Source organism: Bufo gargarizans, chromosome 11, assembly GCF_014858855.1.
Source record: "Bufo gargarizans isolate SCDJY-AF-19 chromosome 11, ASM1485885v1, whole genome shotgun sequence".
In the NCBI taxonomy this organism is placed as follows: Eukaryota; Metazoa; Chordata; class Amphibia; order Anura; family Bufonidae; genus Bufo; species Bufo gargarizans.
In genome coordinates, this window is record NC_058090.1 from 17,889,857 (window position 1) to 17,913,933 (window position 24,077).

At 49.5% G+C, this 24,077-nt stretch overlaps 2 protein-coding genes across 5 annotated transcripts in view; one reads left to right on the forward strand and one right to left on the reverse strand.

Moving 5' to 3' along the window:
• Window positions 1-1,128, reverse strand: part of COQ6 (coenzyme Q6, monooxygenase) — a 72,292-nt gene extending 71,164 nt beyond the window's left edge. The window contains exon 1 of the mRNA XM_044271189.1: window positions 995-1,128. The gene's annotated coding sequence lies outside the window, so the exon portion shown is untranslated. The remainder of the gene's footprint in view (window positions 1-994) is intronic.
• Window positions 1,073-22,513, forward strand: FAM161B (FAM161 centrosomal protein B). Of its 4 annotated transcripts, none has more exons than XM_044271188.1 (9): window positions 1,073-1,138; window positions 4,535-4,691; window positions 8,278-8,711; window positions 8,812-9,146; window positions 9,581-9,684; window positions 13,930-14,097; window positions 17,791-17,890; window positions 17,958-18,112; window positions 22,179-22,513. In XM_044271188.1, exons 2-8 carry the CDS (start codon window positions 4,543-4,545, stop codon window positions 18,105-18,107), a joined length of 1,440 nt encoding a protein of 479 aa, XP_044127123.1. In that variant the 5' UTR covers window positions 1,073-1,138; window positions 4,535-4,542; the 3' UTR covers window positions 18,108-18,112; window positions 22,179-22,513. The 4 variants fall into 4 exon arrangements, with proteins under 4 accessions (XP_044127123.1, XP_044127122.1, XP_044127120.1 ...); XM_044271187.1 differs by lacking the exon at window positions 1,073-1,138 and adding an exon at window positions 1,256-1,410; XM_044271185.1 differs by lacking the exon at window positions 1,073-1,138 and adding an exon at window positions 4,319-4,451.
• Window positions 22,514-24,077: the final 1,564 nt, after the last annotated feature.

Sequence of the window (24,077 nt, forward strand, 5' to 3'; positions counted from 1 at the left end):
GGGGGGGGGAGGTCACTGTGGCTGATGAGCGGTGTGGGGGGGGGGAGGTCACTGTGGCTGAGCGGTGTGGGGGGGGGGTCACTGTTGCTGATGAGCGGTGGGGGGGGTCACTGTTGCTGATGAGCGGTGGGGGGGGTCACTGTGGCTGATGAGCGGTGTGTGGGGGGTCACTGTGGCTGATGAGCGGTTGTGGGGGGGTCACTGTGGCTGATGAGCGGTTGTGGGGGGGGTCACTGTGGCTGATGAGCGGTGTGGGGGGGGTCACTGTGGCTGATGAGCGGTGTGGGGGGGGGTCACTGTGGCTGATGAGCGGTGTGGGGTGGGGTCACTGGCTGATGAGCGGTGTGGGGGGGGGTCACTATGGCTGATGAGCGGTGTGGGGGGGGAGGTCACTGTGGCTGATGAGCGGTGTGGGGGGGGTCACTGTGGCTGATGAGCGGTGTGGGGGGGGGGTCACTGTGGCTGATGAGCGGTGTGGGGGGGGGGTCACTGTGGCTGATGAGCGGTGTGGGGGGGGGTCACTGTGGCTGATGAGCGGTGTGGGGGGGGGGTCACTGTGGCTGATGAGCGGTGTGGGGGGGGGGCACTGTGGCTGATGAGCGGTGTGGGGGGGGGGTCACTGTTGCTGATGAGCGGTGGGGGGGGGGGTCACTGTGGCTGATGAGCGGTGTGGGGGGGGGGTCACTGTGGCTGATGAGCGGTGTGGGGGGGGGGTCACTGTGGCTGATAAGCGGTGTGGGGGGGGGTCACTGTGGCTGATGAGCGGTGTGGGGGGGGGGGTCACTGTTGCTGATGAGCGGTGTGGGGGGGTTACTGTGGCGGGGGGGTCACTGCGGCGGGTGAGGCGGGGGTCACTGTGGCTGATGAGCAGTGTGGGGGGTTACTGTGGGGGTCATGGAGGCAGGTTTGCCACATGTGGGGTCACGGTGGCGGGTGAGCGGGGCGTTCAGGGGTCAATGTTTGTCGCATAGAAAACGAAAACTTCAGGACGAACCTGTCAGGCTTTGCAGTCGCAGGTGAAATGACGTCACACGAAAGGCGGTGCTTTAATAGAGTTATAGAGAAACCTAGAAGTCAGAGCACGTGGTCTGTGGGACGTCGCAGGGTCACGTGACATCTGAAGCCTCAATCCCAAGCTGTAGGTGAAACTAGTTCTGGATCGTCGTCTCCAGGTCGCTGCGCGCGCGGTATCACCTTGCTGCTCCATTCGGCGGATTCTGCCCACACACATGACTTGTATATAAGCGATCCTGTGACATCACAGGGTCCTTACGGCGCATGGAATTTACACCCTAACCCTAATATGGCGTCAATTCGGTATCCCATAGTAACGAGTAGCCAATTAGGTTTCTAGAGAGCGCGGGTGGGCGTGGTACGAATCCCCGCAGTACATACAGGAGTGGAGGGCAGGTGAGGATCGGCAGCGCCGAATGGCTCCAGTGCTAGGTGATACTGAGCCCGCCTCAGAGTCAGACTGCTCAGGGGCCCAACCACAGGGGTGTGGAGGGCGCAGTCACAGAGGGCCCCGGGTATAGGGGTGTAGAGGGCGCAGTCACAGAGGGGCCCGGGTGTAGGGGTGTGGAGGGCGCAGTCACAGAGGGGCCCGGGTATAGGGGTGTGGAGGGCGCAGTCACAGAGGGGCCCGGGTGTAGGGGTGTGGAGGGCGCAGTCACAGAGGGCCCGGGTGGGGAGGGCGCAAGTCACAGAGGGGCCCGGGTATAGGGGTGTGGAGGGCGCAGTCACAGAGGGCCCCGGGTATAGGGGTGTGGAGGGCGCAGTCACAGAGGGCCCGGGTATAGGGGTGTGGAGGGCGCAGTCACAGAGGGGCCCGGGTGTAGGGGTGTGGAGGGCGCAGTCACAGAGGTGCCTGGGTATAGGGGTGTGGAGGGCGCAGTCACAGAGGGGCCCGGGTGGGGAGGGCGCAGTCACAGAGGGGCCCGGGTGTGGAGGGCGCAGTCACAGAGGGGGCCCGGGTGGGGAGGGCGCAGTCACAGAGGGGCCCGGGTGTAGGGGTGTGGAGGGCGCAGTCACAGAGGGGCCCAGATATAGGGGGTGTAGAGGGCGCAGTCACAGAGGGGCCCGGGTGGGGAGGGCGCAGTCACAGAGGGGCCCGGGTATAGGGGTGTGGAGGGTGCAGTCACAGAGGGCCCGGGTATAGGGGTGTGGAGGGTGCAGTCACAGAGGTGCCCGGGTATAGGGGTGTAGAGGGCACAGTCACAGAGGGGCCCGGGTATAGGGGTGTGGAGGGCGCAGTCACAGAGGGCCCCGGGTATAGAGGTGTAGAGGGCGCAGTCACAGAGGGCCCCGGGTATAGGGGTGTGGAGGGCGCAGTCACAGAGGGGCCCGGGTGTAGGGGTGTGGAGGGCGCAGTCACAGAGGGGCCCGGGTGTGGAGGGCGCAGTCACAGAGGTGCCTGGGTATAGGGGTGTGGAGGGCGCAGTCACAGAGGGGCCCGGGTATAGGGGTGTGGAGGGCGCAGTCACAGAGGGGCCCGGGTGGGGAGGGCGCAGTCACAGAGGGGCCCGGGTATAGGGGTGTGGAGGGCGCAGTCACAGAGGGGCCCGGGTATAGGGGTGTGGAGGGCGCAGTCACAGAGGGCCCTGGGTATAGAGGTGTAGAGGGCACAGTCACAGAGGGGCCCAGGTATAGGGGTGTGGAGGGCGCAGTCACAGAGGGCCCTGGGTATAGAGGTGTAGAGGGCACAGTCACAGAGGGGCCCAGGTATAGGGGTGTGGAGGGCGCAGTCACAGAGGGGCCCGGGTATAGGGGTGTAGAGGGCACAGTCACAGAGGGGCCCAGGTATAGAGGTGTGGAGGGCGCAGTCACAGAGGGCCCGGGTATAGGGGTGTAGAGGGTGCAGTCACAGAGGGGCCTGGGTATAGGGGTGTGGAGGGCGCAGTCACAGAGGGGCCCGGGTATATGGGGTGTGGAGGGCGCAGTCACAGAGGTGCCCGGGTGTAGGGGTGTAGAGGGCACAGTCACAGAGGGGCCCAGGTATAGAGGTGTGGAGGGCGCAGTCACAGAGGGCCCGGGTATAGGGGTGTAGAGGGCACAGTCACAGAGGGGCCCAGGTATAGAGGTGTGGAGGGCGCAGTCACAGAGGGCCCTGGGTATAGAGGTGTAGAGGGCACAGTCACAGAGGGGCCTGGGTATAGGGGTGTGGAGGGCGCAGTCACAGAGGGGCCCGGGTGTAGGGGTGTAGAGGGCACAGTCACAGAGGGGCCCAGGTATAGAGGTGTGGAGGGCGCAGTCACAGAGGGCCCGGGTATAGGGGTGTAGAGGGTGCAGTCACAGGGGGGCCCAGATATAGGGGGTGTAGAGGGCGCAGTCACTCTTCCCTTGCTGTTGCCTCTGTGCCTGGTGCCTCCTCTGCCCCTGGTGCCACCTCTGCCCCTGCTGTCTCCTCTTCCCCTGGTGTTGCCTTTTAGTTTGCTGCTGCCTCTGCCCCTAGTGCCTCCTCTTCCCTTGCTGTTGCCTCTGTGCCTGGTGCCACCTCTGCCCCTGCTGTCTCCTCTTCCCTTGCTGTTGCCTCTGTGCCTGGCGCATCTTCTGCACCTGGGGCCGCCTCTGCGTCGGGTTCTATCTATTCTGTCGCCTCCTCAGCTTCTGGTGCTTGCTGTCTCCTCTTCTCCTGGTGCCGCCTCTTCCCTTGCTTCTGTGTCTGGTGCCTCCTTTGCCCCTGGTGCCTCCTCTACCCCTGCTCTCTCCTCTTCTCCTGGTGCCACCTCTTCCCTTGCTGTTGCCCTTGGTGCCTCCTCTGCCCCTGCTGTCTCCTCTTCCCTTGCTGTTGCCTCTGTGCCTGGTGCCTGCTCTGCACCTAGTGCTGCCTCTGTGTCGGGTTCTACCTCTTCTGTCGCCTCCTCTGAGTCTGGTGTCTCCTCTGCCCCTGCTGTCTCCTCTTCTCCTGGTGCTGCATCTTCCCATGCTATTGCTTCTGTGTCTGGTGCCTCCTTTGCCCCTGGTGCCGCCTCGGCTTCTGGTGCTGTCTCCTCTTCTCCTGCTGCCGCCTCTTCCCTTGCTGTTGCTTCTGTGTCTGGTGCCGCCTCTGCTGTCTCCTCTTCTCCTGGTGCTGCATCTTCCCATGCTATTGCTTCTGTGTCTGGTGCCTCCTTTGCCCCTGGTGCCGCCTCGGCTTCTGGTGCTGTCTCCTCTTCTCCTGCTGCCGCCTCTTCCCTTGCTGTTGCTTCTGTGTCTGGTGCCGCCTCTGCTGTCTCCTCTTCTCCTGGTGCAGCCTCTTCCCATGCTGTTGCTTCTGTGTCTGGTGCCCCCTTTGCCCCTCTTGCTGCCTCTGCCCGTGCTGCCTCCTTTTCCCCTGGTTCCGTCTCTTCCCTTGCTGTTGCCTCTGGGCCTGGTGCAGCCTCCTTGTAGCACTTCTACTGGCAGCCTCATAGGTGTTGTCTCAGCAGCCAGGCTGGGCTCCTGAAGGGATGGATGAGTGCTCATCATGGTTGGTCAGTGATGTGATACATGTAGTCCAGGGGTGACCTATGCTATGAGCGGTGCAGGGGAGAAGATAAATGTGACTTCTCTTTAGGCACCACCATGGCCTGGGACCAGGAGACAGATGCATGGGATAAGGAGGTGATGGAAATGCTGCAAGGTCTGAAGATCAGGAACAGCCTCGTCCTGCATGAGTTCTCTTCTCTGTATGAGGTCTGGAGAGGGCCGGCCGTGGACCCCAGCCTCCAGCTGTAAGTAACATGGGCTGAGCTCACATGAGGACTTGCCCTTATGCTTCCCTTAAAGGGGGTTTCCATTTCTTTCCAATAATCATTTATGAAGGTCGGTGCAAGGATTTTTGCCAACACAAGCAAAGCTACATTTTGGCGCCCCCACATTTCTCCCCCTCCATGTCACATTTCTCCCCCTCCATGTCAAATCACCTATGTCACATCAGCCCTCCATCCATCCATGTTGTCACATTTCTCTTCCCCCTCCATCCCCGTTGTCACATTTCTCTTTCCCCCTCCATCCCCGTTGTCACATTTCTCTTTCCCCCTCCATCCCCGTTGTCACATTTCTCTTTCCCCCTCCATCCCCGTTGTCACATTTCTCTTTCCCCCTCCATCCCCGTTGTCACATTTCTCTTTCCCCCTCCATCCCCGTTGTCACATTTCTCTTTCCCCTCCATCCCCGTTGTCACATTTCTCTTCCCCCTCCATCCCCGTTGTCACATTTCTCTTCCCCCTCCATCCCCGTTGTCACATTTCTCTTCCCCCTCCATCCCCGTTGTCACATTTCTCTTCCCCCCCTCCATTCCCCGTTGTCACATTTCTCTCCCCCTCCATCCCCGTTGTCACATTCTCTTCCCCCTCCATCCCCGTTGTCACATTCTCTTCCCCCTCCATCCCCGTTGTCACATTTCTCTTCCCCCTCCATCCCCGTTGTCACATTTCTCTTCCCCCTCCATCCCCGTTGTCACATTTCTCTTTCCCCCTCCATCCCCGTTGTCACATTTCTCTTCCCCCTCCATCCATCCATGTTGTCACATTTCTCTTCCCCCTCCATCCATCCATGTTGTCACATTTCTCTTCCCCCTCCATCCATCCATGTTGTCACATTTCTCTTCCCCCTCCATCCATCCATGTTGTCACATTTCTCTTCCCCCTCCATCCATCCATGTTGTCACATTTCTCTTCCCCCTCCATCCCCGTTGTCACATTTCTCTTTCCCCCTCCATCCCCGTTGTCACATTTCTCTTTCCCCCTCCATCCCCGTTGTCACATTTCTCTTTCCCCCTCCATCCCCGTTGTCACATTTCTCTTTCCCCCTCCATCCCCGTTGTCACATTTCTCTTTCCCCCTCATCCCCGTTGTCACATTTCTCTTTCCCCTCCATCCCCGTTGTCACATTTCTCTTCCCCCTCCATCCCCGTTGTCACATTTCTCTTCCCCCTCCATCCCCGTTGTCACATTTCTCTTCCCCCTCCATCCCCGTTGTCACATTTCTCTTCCCCTCCATCCCGTTGTCACATTTCTCTCCCCATCCCCGTTGTCACATTTCTCTTCCCCCTCCATCCCCGTTGTCACATTTCTCTTCCCCCTCCATCCCCGTTGTCACATTTCTCTTCCCCCTCCATCCATCCAGTTGTCACATTTCTCTTCCCCCTCCATCCCCGTTGTCACATTTCTCTTCCCCCTCCATCCATCCATGTTGTCACACTTTCTCTTCCCCCTCCATCCATCCATGTTGTCACATTTCTCTTCCCCCTCCATCCATCCATGTTGTCACATTTCTCTACCCCCTCCATCCATCCATGTTGTCACATTTCTCTTCACCCCTCCATCCATCCATGTTGTCACATTTCTCTCCCCCCTCCATCCCCGGTGTCACATTTTTCTTCCCCCTCCATCCATCCATGTTGTCACATTTCTCTTCCCCCCTCCATCCTCCATGTTGTCACATTTCTCTTCCCCCTCCATCCATCCATGTTGTCACATTTCTCTCCCCCCTCCATCCCCGTTGTCACATTTCTCTTCCCCCTCCATCCATCCATGTTGTCACATTTCTCTCCCCCCTCCATCCCCGTTGTCACATTTCTCTCCCCCCTCCATCCCCGTTGTCACATTTCTCTCCCCCCTCCATCCCCGTTGTCACATTTCTCTTCCCCCTCCATCCATCCATGTTGTCACATTTCTCTTCCCCCTCCATCCATCCATGTTGTCACATTTCTCTTCCCCCTCCATCCATCCATGTTGTCACATTTCTCTTCCCCCTCCATCCATCCATGTTGTCACATTTCTCTTCCCCCTCCATCCATCCATGTTGTCACATTTCTCTTCCCCCTCCATCCATCCATGTTGTCACATTTCTCTTCCCCCCTCCATCCATCCATGTTGTCACATTTCTCTCCCCCCTCCATCCCCGTTGTCACATTTCTCTTTCCCCCTCCATCCCCGTTGTCACATTTCTCTTTCCCCTCCATCCCCGTTGTCACATTTCTCTTCCCCCTCCATCCATCCCCGTTGTCACATTTCTCTTCCCCCTCCATCCATCCATGTTGTCACATTTCTCTTCCCCCTCCATCCATCCATGTTGTCACATTTCTCTTCCCCCTCCATCCATCCATGTTGTCACATTTCTCTTCCCCCTCCATCCATCCATGTTGTCACATTTCTCTTCCCCTCCATCCATCCATGTTGTCACATTTCTCTTTCCCCCTCCATCCCCGTTGTCACATTTCTCTTCCCCCTCCATCCATGTTGTCACATTTCTCTTCCCCCTCCATCCATCCATGTTGTCACATTTCTCTTCCCCCTCCATCCCCGTTGTCACATTTCTCTTTCCCCTCCATCCCCGTTGTCACATTTCTCTTCCCCCTCCATCCCCGTTGTCACATTTCTCTTCCCCCTCCATCCCCGTTGTCACATTTCTCCTTCCCCCTCCATCCCCGTTGTCACATTTCTCCTTCCCCCTCCATCCCCGTTGTCACATTTCTCTTTCCCCCTCCATCCCCGTTGTCACATTTCCCCCCCATGCCACATACATTTCTCCCTGCGGACCGCACAGACAGACTACTCAGAGACATTTGTCCACACAGTAACTTACCACCAACAGCTCCACCTCCAGTCTCCAGACCTCCGCTCCCCAGTCTACACCAGTTGCTGCTGCCTGCCGCCCGCCCGCCGCCGTTGCAGCGCCACTCGGCAGTCACACACCCCTGACCCCGTGACTGTCTGTGTTGCCGATGCTGAGCCTGCGTGCCGCTCTGTGAGGAGGTGAGGGCCACCTGCAGGCTGGGGCGGGCGGCCGGGCAAGTCTGCAAGTTATGTATTTAAAAAAAATTATAATAATTCTCTGCACCCTCAGGCGGCCGCTTGGTCTGCCTTATTATAGAGCCGGTCCTGGTCTCTATCATTGTGTAATGCGTTTCTTTTACCTTTTATTGTCACATGACCATGCAGCTATTTCCTGTGACGTCATGTCCATACAGGGGCAGTGATAGGGGAGTGGCTATGTGACTAGGTGGGAGGAGCTATAAACTTTCTGGAGCTGTGGCAGATAAAGGAGAAGTGCATCATGGGTTTGGTTGGAATCAAGAAGTGCAACATACAAAGAGGAAACCAAAGTATAGTAACCCCTTTAGGTAGGAGGCCATATTGTGGTGACAGATCTACTGTAAGGAAGAGAAGTAGCAGGTGTATTGTCTCTCACTTGTGGACACAATTTTGTTTCCATCATGTGGGATAGATGTTCCCTATAAGTTGGTATATATTCTCCAGAGCCCCCACCACTAGGGGTGCTGTAGAGCATACTGACTTGCATTTCTTCTTAAAGTGCAGAGCAAATCTCCAAACCAAAAGTTGAGGCCTCCAAGAAAAGCTCTGGAATCACTGTTCCTCAACCTTTCCAAATGATGCTGCGTGAAGCAGAGAAAAGGAAGGAGGTGAAGCCCCAACCGTGGGCAGATTTACAAGCTGAGCAGAGTCCCGCTGATGCAGAATGCTTAAAGCAGTTCCGTGCCCAGCCCGTTCCCGCCCATGTCTTCTTGCCAATGTACAGTGAGCTAATGGAGCAAAATGAAAAACGAAGAAAATCCTCAGTCCAGAAGAGGCGAGAACATCTGCTGTCCATGCAGAAACCCTTCCAAATTCTGGGACAAGACAGACAAGTGGAAAGAGCAGCGAGTGCCCCCACTGAGAGAGCACCAAGCAGAAAGAGGTCCATCCCTAAATCTGTTCTGGACCCCACTGTCAGTGACAGGATAAGAGGTGAGTGCTGCTAGCTCAGTATGGATGGGTGCAGGACCAAGCTTGGGGAGCTCTGGCTTGGGCATGCACATTATAAGTGATCAGAGTTTGTTTTTCTCAGAGGCAGAAATTGTAAGAAAGATCAACAGTAATTTGCGAGCAAAGGATCTGCTGGAGAGCTCGTCGGCCCCTGTCCCATTGAGCCGAGACGTCCGCAACCCACATTCCAGAACCTGCCTGAAAACCAAACAGCAGCACCTGGGGTTCCTACAGCAGAATCTGACATTCAAGCCCCATATAAACCCATCTGTCCCTGACTTCCAAACGCTGTATCGCAACTTCCAGAAATGCTCCTTAAAGAAGCAGAGAGTGCGAGAAGCTACAGAGAGCAAGCCTTTTAATCTGCGCACCTCCAGCCTCAGCTCTAAGAGACTCAGCAGGACCAGCAGTATCCAGGTGAGAGCACATTTGGATATATGACGTAGTATAAAGGCGAATGTCTCCACGGTGCCTGATGTTTCACATGAACAGAGGGGTGTGGTGGGTTTCCTCCACTTAGACTTTCCACAGCTCTCTTGCTGACTGATCTTCAAGTCAAGTCTAAGTGCAATAAACATAAGATCAAGAGAATCCGTCTTCTGAAGAAGTCTCTTATTACTATCTGTAAAGAATAAATCAAGGCAACTGGACGTACTGTAGATTTCTTGAAAACGTTTCACTCGTTCTTCCAACGAGCTTTCTCAATTCTTGAGAAAGCTCGTTGGAAGAACGAGTGAAACGTTTTCAAGAAATCTACAGTACGTCCAGTTGCCTTGATTTATTCTTTACAGATATACCATGACCTGGATAAATGAGAACCTTCACAGACTCTTTTATTACTGTTTTTGCAGGAGACCCTACCTCAGCGATCCTCAGCCCACCTCTCTAGCCTATCACCGAACACTCTTCCAGTGTATATTACTGACAGCACCAAGAGGCGGGAAGTCGCCATCAGGTAATCGTTCGTTTCAGAGGAAATGGGTTACGGTTCATCAGTTGTGTAGAAGGAGCCTTAGACCTCACAGCTGTCCCAGCTGTGTCTGCTGGTTGGGTGACATTCAGTTGCACACAACAATGCTACCCCTTAGAGGAGTCTTATGGCTTTCGCAAATGCTGGCTTGTTACTTCCTTAGCCACATAGTAAGGGAAGCATAAAATGTTATTTTGGTTTGAGAGGTCCCTTGTGTCTGTGGATCGGTGGTTCTGCACCTTCAGTAGATTTTCCCCTGGTGTAAGAATTGCAGCTCTTGTATTTTCTCCAAATTGATTCTTGCTGTAATGTCTGCTGCTGGCGCCGTACAAGGCTGGGAGTAACCCCGGAGAATTCATGCGCCTCACCAGGGGTACAGAACTGAAAGTCCAGAGTCAAAATATGACTTCAGTTAAAGGGGTTCTCCGAGATTTTCATATTGACTGATAGGTGGAAGCTGCAGAACTCACCCAGGCTCTGCAAGGCCTTCTTACAGTTTACCAAGCCCAGCTTGACCCATTTGATGGTGGCTGTGCTTGGTATCGCAGCCCAGCCTCATTCACAGGAATGGAACTGAGCTTGTTTTGGTCACATGACCGAAGAACATGACATCCCTGGCCTCAGAAGACAATCATAACCTCTTCCTACAGATGATCTGCAAGGGTGCCAGGACTCAGACCTCCACCAATCTGATTGTGATGACCTATACCAGTGATGGCTAACCTTGGCACTCCAGCTGTGGTAAAACTACAACTCCCAAGATGCCCCCCTTGCTTGGCTGCTCTCAGAACTCTATAGAAATAAATGGAGCATGCTGGGAGTCGTAGTTTCACCACAGCTGGAGTGCCAAGGTTAGCCATCACTGACCTATACCAAGGATCAGCAACCTTCGGCACTCCAGCTGCTGTAAACCTACAACTCCCAGCATGCACAACGACTTGGAACGCCCATAGAAGTGAAAGGAGGATACCAGGAGTTGTTCTTTCAGAACAGCCAGTGTACCAGGGTTGCTGATTCCCGACATCAGAGGTCACACTACATTTTTTCCAGAAGAGTAAAAATAGTCCTCTTACAGTTTTTTAGGTGTATTTTTAATTGAGGAGGACGAACGTTGCAGCAATTCAAATATAAAATCCGTAGCCTGCATTCACATCTGCGTTGGAGTTCAGGGCGTCTGGCAGATTCTGTTGAAAAGACCAGACAAAAAAAGTCTTGACTGGAGGACTTTGTCTGGTAAAAAGACAGGATCCCGAACAGAAACTGAACAGACTCCATCATAGTCAATGGGGTCTGTTCAGCCCGATCCAGCACTTCCGTTATTTCCATTGTTCTGCTCATCTAACAGCAGAACAGAAATAAATAGCGGTGGTGTGAACACCCCCTCTCCTCAGCTTCTCCAATGTACAGTCCAAAGTAAATACCATTGCTCCCCTCCCTCCAGCATAGGGTTAAGAAGCCTTGGGGGGAGGCCTGGAGTGAATGCACAGCAGGCTATTATATAGCCAAGTGATAACCCTAACCCCAATTCAACATGGTAGCTCTTCCCTGTACTTTACCACTTGGCTATAATAGCCTGCGGCTGGAAAACCCCAGGCAGACCCCATGCCCAACATTAAAAAGTGGCTTCATCACTGAGACCCCCTCTGATCTAAAGCCTCAGCCGAGTGCTGCTTCCTCTCGCTGCTGAGCGCGGTAGTGAAGATGGTCCCATCGACTTTCTATTAAGGCCCTAACTCTTCAGTTCCGCACTCAGTAGTGAGGAGAAGCATGGATCGGCTGAATGCTTCAGACTCTTTGTTATAGAGATCAGATTTGGGACCCCAGCTAAAGTCCACTGCACTCCAAGGCCGTTAATCCTGCCAGGCGTCCCCCAGGGAAGATCGCGCACCACAGGAGCCTCCCTCAACAGCTTCAGGGCGGTGTGCCGAAATGTTCGGTAGTTCACCCAAACCGACCAATGACAAAGCTTTGTCATTGGTTATTTCAGGCTCCGGCAGCGCCGCCCTGCTCTGATGATTGGTAGAGAAAGTCCAAGGTTTACTGGTACACCAACTTTTTTTAGGGAGTAAAATGGCCTGAACAGATATGTGACGCTTGTACAGGCGTTATTGTGACCTCTGCCCAACATGGGACAGGCCATCAATATCAAAATCCCGGAGAACCCATTTAAAAGAACCCTAACATCAAGTTACATACGCTCCTCAACAATGACATTGCAACACCTGGAAAGAAAAGTTGTAGAAATATGGAAATCACAAGTTAAAGGGTTTCTGTCACCAGAATTAACCCTATAAACTAGCGGACATTAGCGATGTGCTAATGTCAGCTGAACCTAACTAGCCTATATCTACTTTTATCTATGCCCCCGTTACTCCAGAAATATAACTTTTATAATATGCTAATTAGCCTATAGGTGCAGGGGGGCGTTGCCCCTGCTCCTAGAGGCTCCATTCTTCCACCTGTGGCCACGCCCTGCTACACTGGATTGACAGGGCCAGGCAGCGTTGGTCTCCTACTGGCGGCCCTGTCTGCCGTGTAAAGCTCGCGCCTTCGCCGTCCTGTTCAGTATTCAGCGCAGTGAGTAAAGGGCACGTGCCGGCATCCTCACTGCGCCTGCGCCGAATACTGAACGGCGTGAGATTTCCCCAGCACACAGGGCAGGCAGTTGGAGGTGAAGGCTGGTGAATCTAGTGTGATGGCGTGGCCAGAGGTGGGAGAACGGAGCCTCTAGGAGCAGAAACGCCCCCCCTGCACCTAGAGGCTAATTAGCATATTATACATATTTTAAAAGTTATATTTCTGGAGTAATGGGGGCATAGATAAAAGTAGGAGTAGGCTAGTTAGGTTCAGCTGACACTAGCACAGCGCTAATGTCAGCTAGTTCAATAGGGTTAATTCTGGTGACAGAAACCCTTTAATAATATGCAAATGATAAAAGATGGATACAAAATATTCCAAACATCTCAATTTATTTAATATCAAGTATGAGCGTCGGGTGCAGAAATCTACGCCCTTCTACGTCTTGGAGCTATTAACGAGGTTATTACTGGTTGTCTGAGCAATGTTCTGTCATGGTGAGTGCACTTGGTCACGCAAATCGCTGAGAGTCTGGAGACGCTGCAGGCCATGGTAGGACGTTTAGGCCATACAAGCTGCTCCTGAGGCACTTGGGAGAAATTGCCTTTCCACTGGTTCCACAACTAAAACAACATAACACCAAGCTGTTAGTACCTGAAATGATGACTTGAGGGGTCCGTTCACCATACATTATACCACCCCACACCATAATCCTGGGAGTAGGACCTATGTCATGTTTCCTTGTGAAGGCCGCCTAATAGCTCTGCCCATGTGGTCTCCAGACCAATCTCTGGCTGTGATTACATGTGAGATGAAAGTGGGACCATCACTGAAGAGGACAGATCTCCATTGTTGTCTTGCTGTCACTAGTCTTAGTGGTGGTGTGAGATCAGTGGAGCCCTTGAAGCTGGACGTCTGGCTCGTTGCCCAGTGTTTTGCAGACGCCTTCTAACCCCATTTTGCCGCCTTAGGCTTGGGATGTGAGAGTTTGACTTGCGGTACAGAATGGATCACTTCTAATCAGAGGATCTGTCTGGTCAGAGGTTTGTTCGCCTCTGTGCACCTGTCTTTCAAGTTCATTGTTCACCCACCATGACACAAAACGTTGACGAGCGCTGACATCTCAACCTCTGACGGAGTGATAAACCAAGGTCTCCCAGGTCAAGGATTCTGTCCCTCTCAGTTTATGGGGTTTGGGGTTAGTGGCGTTAACTGGCACATCGAGGAACAGGAGATTTTTTATTTGATTTTTTTTATTGTTTTTTTTTGAGGTTTCATGTGGCAAAAAACACTTTTGAGTCTGGCTTTTATGCTCCTCCCATATGCCTCAGATTGGAGCTAGGTGCTTGGAAATGTCGTCATCTGCAGATCTTGGGGACTCCTGCTGCTACTTCCTCAATCTGCTTAACTTTACTGCTTCTGCATCTTGGTGTTGTGATTTCAATGTTGAGGAGTGTATGATCCAAACCCTTGCAAAACAACAAGTACGTCAGCAGAAATGAACAGGTCCACAGCGCAGAGGTGAGCCAGAACCCTGGCAGCTCCTGGCGATATATGCCATTACTCACTTTGCTGGAAAATCCTCCCCATATGTAGGACAGGGGAGCATTTTCCACATCCAAATGATCCACAAGTAGATTCAATTCCTTTCAGATCTTCTCTACGGGACAAAGACATCCAAGATTTAGTGCGGGAAAAGTGGCTCCATGAGCACCGTCAGAAATCTCTGAGCATGCAGAGCTCGCTGTCCAGACGAGCGGAGGCACTAGATCCAAACAAGCCTTTAGCTTCATCCAACAAAGAGAAACTTCAACAGAAGCGGTAAGTGAAGTCCTGCAGCAGATTGTGATGTGGAGGTGGGTTACCTCAGGACCAGTAGTGAGACAAATGCAGCGCCACTCATCATGCCGCATACTGGGATGCTGTAGATACGCAACTGAACTCCTGTCTGTCTGGCATGTAAATGGCCAGAGCGTGTCCATTTACACTGGTAGAACATAGAGCATGCTGGAGTAGTTGGATTAGTGTCCGCCTGCAACAGATCATGTGCCATGTCGGAGATATAAAGCAAATGTTTTATATAAAAGATAGGATCAAAGGAAAAATTTCAATGGGAGTTGATCCTAGAGGTGGACATATAAAACACTTCAAAAAGAGATCGTTGTTAATTTAATTATGTTGTGCAATCAGTGAAGTAAGGTACAAGCGTCTATGCTAAAAATATAAATTATTTATTATAATAATTTGAAATGCAATCAAAGCTTAATAAATGTGAAACTCAATAATATGCAATGACACAGTGATATGCAGTACCCAAAATTCACCACTAGATGGCTCTAATACGACTACCAGCATTCCATATCACCTCTCAAACATGTAATACAAGAGTCCCGATGATATCAAGCCTGACATGACTATGGAATATAATATTCCAATCAGAGATTCCCTCTGTTATCAATATTAGATCTTTTATTCAGTGCTATGCCTCTTTACTGAATAGTGATAATATTGATGTAAGACATCTAACATTACATATGTGCAATGAAGCAGGGATTTTCCTAAATATCAGGCCAATTAATTCAATCAATACTACACATAATAAAGTTATTCGTTACTCGAGAGTGCAGTTGATATGCAGAGTCCATTCTGATCATTGGGATTTTTTCCTGGGGTGTGCTTCCTTTGTTTCTCTGTATCTGTAAAGAATAAATCAAGGCAACTGGACGTACTGTAGATTTCTTGAAAACGTTGCCTTGATTTATTCTTTACAGATATATACCATGACCTGGATAAATGAGAACCTTCACAGACATTTTGTTTCTCTGTGTTTCTGTGTCTTCTGTTGCTCCCTGTTGTCCTTTTTTCCCCCTTCATGTGTGTGTGGTTTATGATCGCAAACTTATCAGTTAGACACACCTTCCTAACTTGGAGTTTTCCAATCATTGTCGGATAGGCGTGTACATATGATAATGACTGTGATGTTACTGTATCACCCAAAATGCATTTCAGCTGTTGGTGCAATGTTACCTATTCATACCTAGATGGCACTATTGCATAAGCTACTAACATCATCACTATTAAGAGTTAACTGTCCAGGTCTGATTTCTCTTACATTCTATACACAAAATATATGGAATCCTAAATCAGAGCTAAGGGATTATTTTTGACACATAAACCAACTAAAATAGAGACATTTGGGTACCATTTGAGACGTTTCTCAAGCTACTAAATTTACGGTACCGATAAGAATATAATGGACCTTGTACTCTCACAGACATGTGCGTCTCCTCGGTTACTCCAACAGTGATTGATTGTTACTTAAAATAACACTATCTCACTAACAAAGTTTTCACTTAAAATTATTCTCATCATGCTTTAGGAGTGTATGCGTTCCTAGTGAGAAATATATAAGATAATAGATGCATTGACGTCCTTCATAATATCAAATAATATAGTACAATACATATGTCTTATTGATTATCTTATACTAAAACTTAATGTTCATTATACAGTACAGACCAAAAGTTTGGACACACCTCATTCAAAGAGTTTTCTTTATTTTCATGACTATGACAATTGTAGATTCACACTGAAGGCATCAAAACTATGAATTAACACATGTGGAATTATATACATAACAAAAAAGTGTGAAACAACTGAAAATAGGTCATATTCTAGGTTCTTCAAAGTAGCCACCTTTTGCTTTGATTACTGCTTTGCACACTCTTGGCATTCTCTTGATTAGCTTCAAGAGGTAGTCACCTGAAATGGTCTTCCAACAGTCTTGAAGGAGTTCCCAGAGATGCTGAGCACTTGTTGGCCCTTTTGCCTTCACTCTGCGGTCCAGCTCACCCCAAACCATCTTGATTGGGTTCAGGTCCGGTGACTGTGGAGGCCAGGTCATCGGGCGCAGCACCCCATCACTCTCCTTCATGGTCAAATAGCCCTTACACAGCCTGGAGGTGTGTTTGGGGTCATTGTCCTGTTGAAAAATAAATGGTGGTCCAACTAAACGCAAACCGGATGGAATAGCATGCCGCTGCAAGATGCTGTGGTAGCCATGCTGGTTCAGTATGCCTTAAATTTTGAATAAATCTCTAAGCAATGCACCATCACACCTCCTCCTCCATGCTTCACGGTGGGAACCAGGCATGTAGAGTCCATCCGTTCACCTTTTCTGCGTCGCACAAAGACACGGTGGTTGGAACCAAAGATCTCAAATTTGGACTCATCAGACCAAAACACAGATTTCCACTGGTCTAATGTCCATTCCTTGTGTTCTTTAGCCCAAACAAGTCTCTTCTGCTTGTTGCCTGTCCTTAGCAGTGGTTTCCTAGCAGATCTTCTACCATGAAGGCCTGATTCACACAGTCTCCTCTTAACAGTTGTTCTAGAGATGTGTCTGCTGCTAGAACTCTGTGTGGCATTGTCCTGGTCTCTAATCTGAGCTGCTGTTAACCTGCGATTTCTGAGGCTGGTGACTCGGATGAACTTCTCCTCCGCAGCAGAGGTGACTCTTGGTCTTCCTTTCCTGGGGCGGTCCGCATGTGAGCCAGTTTCTTTGTAGAGCTTGATGGTTTTTGTGACTGCACTTGGGAACACTTTCAAAGTGTTCCCAATTTTTCGGACTGACTGACCTTCATTTCTTACAGTAATGATGGCCACTCGTTTCTCTTTACGTAGCTGCTTTTTTCTTGCCATAATACAAATTCTAACAGTCTACTCAGTAGGACTATCAGCTGTGTATCCACCTGACTTCTCCACAACCCAACTGATGGTCCCAACCCCATTTATAAGGCAAGAAATCCCACTTATTAAACCTGACAGGGCACACCTGTGAAGTGAAGACCATTTCAGGTGACTACCTCTTGAAGCTCATCAAGAGAATGCCAAGAGTGTGCAAAGCAGTAATCAAAGCAAAAGGTGGCTACTTTGAAGAACCTAGAATATGACATATTTTCAGTTGTTTCACACTTTTTTGTTATGTATACAATTCCACATGTGTTAATTCATAGTTTTGATGCCTTCAGTGGGAATCTACAATTTTCATAGTCATGAAAATAAAGAAAACTCTTTGAATGAGAAGGTGTGTCCAAACTTTTGGTCTGTACTGTATATGTATATACTTATTATTATATTATATAATTATTTTACTATTTATTTATTTATTGATTAGCTGAGCTGAGAATAGATTGGATGGGAGGCCACACAGGAGGATGTTGCAGTAGTCCAGGTGGGAGATGACCATGTCCAGCTTAGTCTCCATGTTCCATGTCCCTTCTTTCTTCATTTGGTCCAGCTTCCTAATGACAGGGTCAGGTGCAGCGGCGCCTGTGTGGCGCCATTCTTGGGAGAGTAAACAGTTTGGGGTCTGTGAATGATGAGAAGAAAGAGATTTAGTACATTGTACTAAGAGAAGATGCGGCAGAGACATGTAAGGAGCACAAAGCCTCTGCCGCCTCTAGAAACGCCCCTGGACAGTGTTCCGCTCATCTCCTGCTTTTTATCACCTAGACGCTCTGAGCGCAGAAGAACTCAGGAATACAAGGAGGAGCTGAAGGAAATGATGAGACGTGTCGGGGAGAGAGAGTATCTCTTTGAGCGTGTCACCAAGGTCAGCAGTGCTCCTACTCTGTGTCCCCCCCTGTCCCTGGCCCATTTCACCTTTTCTGTCCTTGCAGGGGCGTGCCACTAAAGACATGGAGCGCAGGTTTACACAGACTCTAGCTCAGGCTGGGTTAAATGAAGAGTTTGTGCAGCAGAAGGGAGAGGCATGTGTGGATGTGAATGAATCTGAGGACGGCCAACACGCTGATGCCGAATCCAAGTGAGACAGGTAACTAAATCATACCGAGAGCAATGCTTTACTAGGAGTCACAGTACAGCCTGTGCCCCCGGCCATGCACTGCAATGATCAGGCTCACACCAGGAGAAGTACCAGAGAACTTCTGCATATTTGCCAAGGTAATTGGCAGTGAGAGAACTAATCCTGAATCCCCTCAGGGGCAGATTGGGAGGTGTAGGTGCTACCATTTCCTTGGCTAATAGAACGGTCATGGATAAAATAATGTATAATGCTCCTTACTAGCAGTTGGGTGCCATGAGATCACTGCGCCCCTCTGACTTCCAGCTTGAAGATCTGTTTCCTGGCCTCCGAGAAGGTTCTTATGTTTCAGCCAGCCAATATTACAAATTTCCTTCTGGAGGATTTCCCTGAAATACCATCGGGCCGATTCATTACTACTGGAGGAGACTGCAGTGTCACACTGCTGCCACTGGATAAGCACATATAGACCATTTTCTTCTCTTTAGGCCGCCCCTTAGCCCAAATCCACGGACAGGTAATCTCAGGATAGGGTGGTACAAGGAACGTATTTTATTTAGGTGTTGGAGCAGACGCCACATTTCATACGCAGACTGCATGCTTGTAAGAATACATTCTGGGACCACTGACAACCTCACTTCTTTCGCCACTCCAGTTCGTACCCCTAGGTGTTCACCAAAGCACACCGCAAGACCAGTTGAATCTGGCTGCTAGGCGAAATACCTACAAAAAGAGTCTTTATGGCTCAAAATATAAAAAAAACTCTTTATTCCATGATTAGATATGATATAACAATTTTCAGAGATATAAAAAGTGCGGTTCTCCTGACGGATGGTATGGCAGGGTTTTTCTCCTAATCCTGCATCTGTGATATTATGTGATTTAATATTGGACATTCTAAGATTTATTATGTATATTTTTTATCAGACAGTCTGCACTTCTCTCCATGTTAGTAGTCAATGTTATTATGCACCAGCACTTTAACATTTTATCCTATTTTCCTTATGGATTATTGAGCATGATATGTCTGTATGATTTAATGCACCAGCACTTCTCATTGGCACTGATGTAGTGTGCCCGTTTTTAAATGGCACTATTGAGATGCCCAACATATACTCCTTATACCATTCATCTTTGACACATAATGTTTGTTTATGCTTCCCCGATGGGCCGCTTGACACGCGCAGACCTTCGGCCTCCGATGCGTGCCTATATCCTAGTAGCCGGGCACTTCCGGTGAGACGCATGCGGGTGGCACGGGAGGGCTAGCCGTGTCTCATGTCGTTACCACACATCGGTAGTCAATTTTTTTTTCTACATAGACCAACAATTCTCTGATTGTTGAGCTGTATATTTAAACACACATATTTCCAAGGAAAACCGCGCCCCCAGAGGAAGGCTTCGCCGAAATGTGCGTTGGTGTGTGCGGTTCTCCTGAGGGTGCAGTGTTACTTGTGATTCATCATCTATTTATGTCTGTTTGTTGTAGGAGTTTACTTTTGTTTCATTAATATGACTTTTATGTGAATATGCCCTGGCGCTTGCACTTTATTTGTATTTAGCATTTACTTGCTTATGATATACAGGACCATTCAATTGTTATTTCAGATAACTTACTCCTATTGTTGTTATATTAAGGTATATTACTATGACACTGCCATGCCATCCCTCAGGGAACCACACTTTTTCTTTTCTGTTTTTTATATCTCTGAAAATTATGTTATATCATATCTAATAATTGAATAAAGAGTGTGTGTGTTATATATTTTATAGTATTTTGAGCCGTAAAGACTGGTGTCTTTTTGTAGGTATTTTGTATTGGCTCTAGTTGAGGGGTTCATTTAGTGATTTGCATTTTTATGTAAAACCTTCTTACAATAACTGGCTGCTAGGTGGCAGAAAACAGGTGCAAGGTACCAGACCTATCAGAAGCCAAGGAGTAGCAGGAGGGTAAAATAAGGCTAAGCTGGGTGTCACAGTAGGGAACAGTGAACTCTCACCCTCCCCTCATTGTCCCTACCTACTTGCACAATCCACCCTAAGCAGCTGCCCACTACTGGTCAACAGTCCCTTCCTAAATGCTGTATGTACAGGGGTCTATACAGGTAGAGAAGGACAGGAGAAAATAGTAAACTAGTCACAGATTGGCAGCCATAAAAACAGGAGTATGACAGAAACAGACAGGGCGGGTCAAAACCAATAGAGACAAAACTGAATCGGGAACGGTAAATCAGAGTCAGAACTGCATCAAAGTCAATACCAGGAATAAACAAGTCCAATACCAAGCCAGTGTCAAAACCAGGAAGACGCTTGAAAGTCAGGGTCCAAATCAGAGATAGAGACTCCAGGGGTGAATTTAATCAGGTGATCCAGGAGAATGACACCAATCACAGGCAACCTGTGGCCAGTAGGTTGCCTGTTTGTCATGGGACACCTGGCGTCAATACGTGGGGCAAAACATCTAATTGGCCAGTTCTCCTGTACAGGGAGTGCCTGGCCTAGTTGCCACAACAACCGGACGCCCTGGAGCGGGCATGACATCGGGAGAGTCAGTAGAAGCCAAAACAGAAGACATGGGGTTACTCCAGAAACAAGCCAAAGTCAATAAACAGGATGGTCCAGCAAAAATTCAGCACTGTTCTAAGCACACAGAACAACCAGGATCCAGGAAAAATCATAGGCATAGAGAAGCAGAAAATGCCTGACTTAAATCTTTCCCCTAGCCCTGGGATTGGACACAGAACCAGGGACCTGATTTGCCCAGCACACAGACTCAATGATAGGTCAAGCAGCCTGGGCTTGGCTGGTATGGCAAGCTTCCAGGAATGTGGCTGGGTAAGCTCCTGACAGTACTTTATCAGGTGTGTATATTGACCTAAGGTAAGATGTTATCTGAATATCTCCTAAAATATCACATAGTGATGTAAAAGAAAATGACAAAAACAAGATAAAAGTCCAGTAAGAAATTTAGACAGCTTTAAAATGCTCAAGTATTGCTGAAAACAATATTGTAATGAGTATAAAAAGCTTATTAAATATTTCAGTAAATTAGACGTTTCGCTCTGAAATTGTGCACAGTTTAAGACTCCACACTGATGTGCAGTGTCCAGTAAGGCACAAAAAGTGAACCCCATAGGATCTGACGATCTGTGCTGCATTATCTGCCTCAATATCTTAGTTCCAAAGAGGTTTTCCAACTAAGGTCCCCTGCACATGAACGTATGTGTTCCGTTCGGTGCATTAGGGACCGCAATTTGCAGTCCCTGATGCACAGAGAACGTTTGTGTGGCCTCCAGGACGGATCCAGACCCATTAAATTTAATTGGGGCTGTGATCCGCCCAATACGCAAAAAGATAGAGCAAGTTCTATCTTTTTGCGGAACGGAACCCCACAGAAGCACTCCATAGTGCTTCCATTCCGGATTTGCAGACCCATTCAAGTCAATGTGTCTGCATCCGTGATACGGAATGGTGCCCATGTATTGCTGGTCCGCAATACGGCAACGGGACACCTACGTTCATGTGTAGGAGGCCTAATGCTGACAAATTAAAGGGGTTAGGATAGGTCATCAATATCTGAAACCCCTGACGATCAGCCGTTTGAAGTGGATGAGGTGCTCTATGCGAGCGCTGCTTCCTCTTCGTTACACTGCATGTCGTCTCAGTGGTGCAGTGTAATTACATTCACTAGACTGGAGTGAATACTACGCCACCGCTGCCGAGCAGACAACAGGCAGTGTGAAGAGGAAGCCGCACTCACGTGAAGCACCACCTCTTCAAACAGCTGATGGGTGCTAGGGATCAGACCCCCACCAGTCAGATGTTGATGACCTATCCTGAGGATAGATCATAAATATAAACTGACTGCACAACCCCTTTAAGGTGAAGCTGATAGAAGCAATGGAGACTCTTCTCAGTCATTCACCAGCCACAATGAGCCCTGGTCCACAGTCGCTTCTCCTCTGACCTCCTTGTGAGGACCAGTGGCAGGGACTAGACTCCTTGGCTTTGAGGTCCCATCACTCCAGCACATATTGAGCTGTGGCCCGCAATCTCACGGCTTTCCTGCTTTCTCTAGGATTTCCACACTTCGGATCTAAAAATGTAACTGATCAGCAGAAGCAGCTGCATATATCTTTTCAAGAACCCGGGTATCACTGTCTCATTATCCTGATGGTCAGCGTCCGTCGTTTGGTCTTCTCGTTTCTAGAGGAGCACCTGTGTGTCCTGGAGGGGTTCTCTCCATTTCAGATGATTCTTCAGCCCTGATGGTCAGGGTCCGTCGTTTGGTCTTCGCCTTTCTAGAGGAGCACCGGTGTGTCCTGGAGGGGTCTCGCTTCATTTCAGATGATTCTTCGGTCATGCTAATATTTATGGGCTGTTAAATATCTAATAAAAACAACATAGAAAGCACCGCCGTCTCATGTCCCACAACAGCACCATGATAGAGATGTCCCACTCGGGGACAAGAAATTTGTGTATTAACTCCTTAATGAGTATGCTTGAAAAAGCCCTAAAGGGAATGTGTCTCAGAAATTCTTCTGCCAGTTAGACTGTGATAACAACATAGCTCCTTGTTTCTAATTCGTTTTCACCTGCGGCCCTCCAGATGTTGTAAGACTACAACTCTCAGCATGCCCTAATAGGCTATCCAGGTATGCTGGGAGTTGTAGTTTTGCGAAAGCTGGAGGGCTGCAGGTTGGGCATGCGTGCCTTAGGGGAACAAAAAAAAAAAAAAAAGGTCACATTGAAGGGGCTTGTAACGTTTTGGCGCTGTTCAACGGTTTTCTGGTCATACGGTGCTATAGAACCAGCAATAGAAAAATAGGCCGCCAAAACGCGCTCCAGTCCTTTGAAGTCTTTCGGTGGCCCGGCCAGGAGATAGAGGACATGCATAGCGTCCAAGCGTACGGTAAAGGATTTACAAATGTTTTGTCTTGAAACCTTTTGTAACGAAAAAAAAATGATAAAAGAAAAATATAATTTTGCATAATTTTCAGGTAATGGCACAAAAGAAGGGTCTAAGGGCTGCGGGCTGCAATGCATGAACACAGACCATGGGGCAGCCGCAGCGGATCGATTCACTTTAATGAGTCCACGATCCACCTTTTCTGCAAAAAGATAGGACATGTTCTATCTTTTTGTGGAACGGAAGTACGGGACGAAAACACTCTGTAGTGCTTCCGTGGGTTTCTATTCCGCATCTCCGGACCCATTGAAGTGAATGGGTCTGCATCAGTGATGCGGAATGCCCACGGAACAGTGCCCGGGTATTGTGGGTCAGCAATACGGCAACAGGCAACACATGTGCAGGAGGCTTAAGACTGTGATGGCTAACCTCCAGCTGTGGTGAAACTACAACTACCAAGATGTACGCTTGCTTGGCTGTTCACAAAACCCTATAGAAATGAATGGAGCATGCTGGGAGTTGTAGTTTCACCACAGCTGGAGTGCCAGAGGCTAGCCATCACTGGTCTAATGCTTCCCGTGAGAAATCGGATACATGTAGGCTGGCTCAGAAATTCACTGATTTGCAGTTAGATGGGCCTAACCACTCCAGTAATGAAGAGGTTAAACTGCAGGTCATTTTCTGATGACACAACCCCTTTAATGACCAAGACAGATTTGAGAAAACTGTCATGTGTGACTTTATCAGAGAATAGCTCATTAACCCCTTCAACCACTGTGACATACCTGGAATGTAATAGACACTTGCTTGTCACTCACAAAATTGTGTCTGTCCGAGAGACAACCCCCAGTATGCAGAGAGACAACCCCCAGTATGCATTCTATGATTGGAACTATTTGCAGCATAGACTTGAAACTGTCAGGAATTCCTCCGAGTCTATCATACATCTGCCTTAAACTTATTTCCGGTTTACATTCCTTCTTGCTAAAAGACCAACCATGTGAGCCCCCTCCTCCCACTAATATGGAGGGTATATAATGTGAAGCCCCCACCTAAAAAATTAGAGAG

Coding starts and splice junctions, on each gene's coding strand:
- FAM161B (XM_044271185.1), top strand. Junction 9,147..9,580: donor GCAGGACCAGCAGTATCCAG/GTGAGAGCACAT, acceptor CTGTTTTTGCAG/GAGACCCTACCTCAGCGATC. Junction 17,891..17,957: donor TCTTTGAGCGTGTCACCAAG/GTCAGCAGTGCT, acceptor CTGTCCTTGCAG/GGGCGTGCCACTAAAGACAT.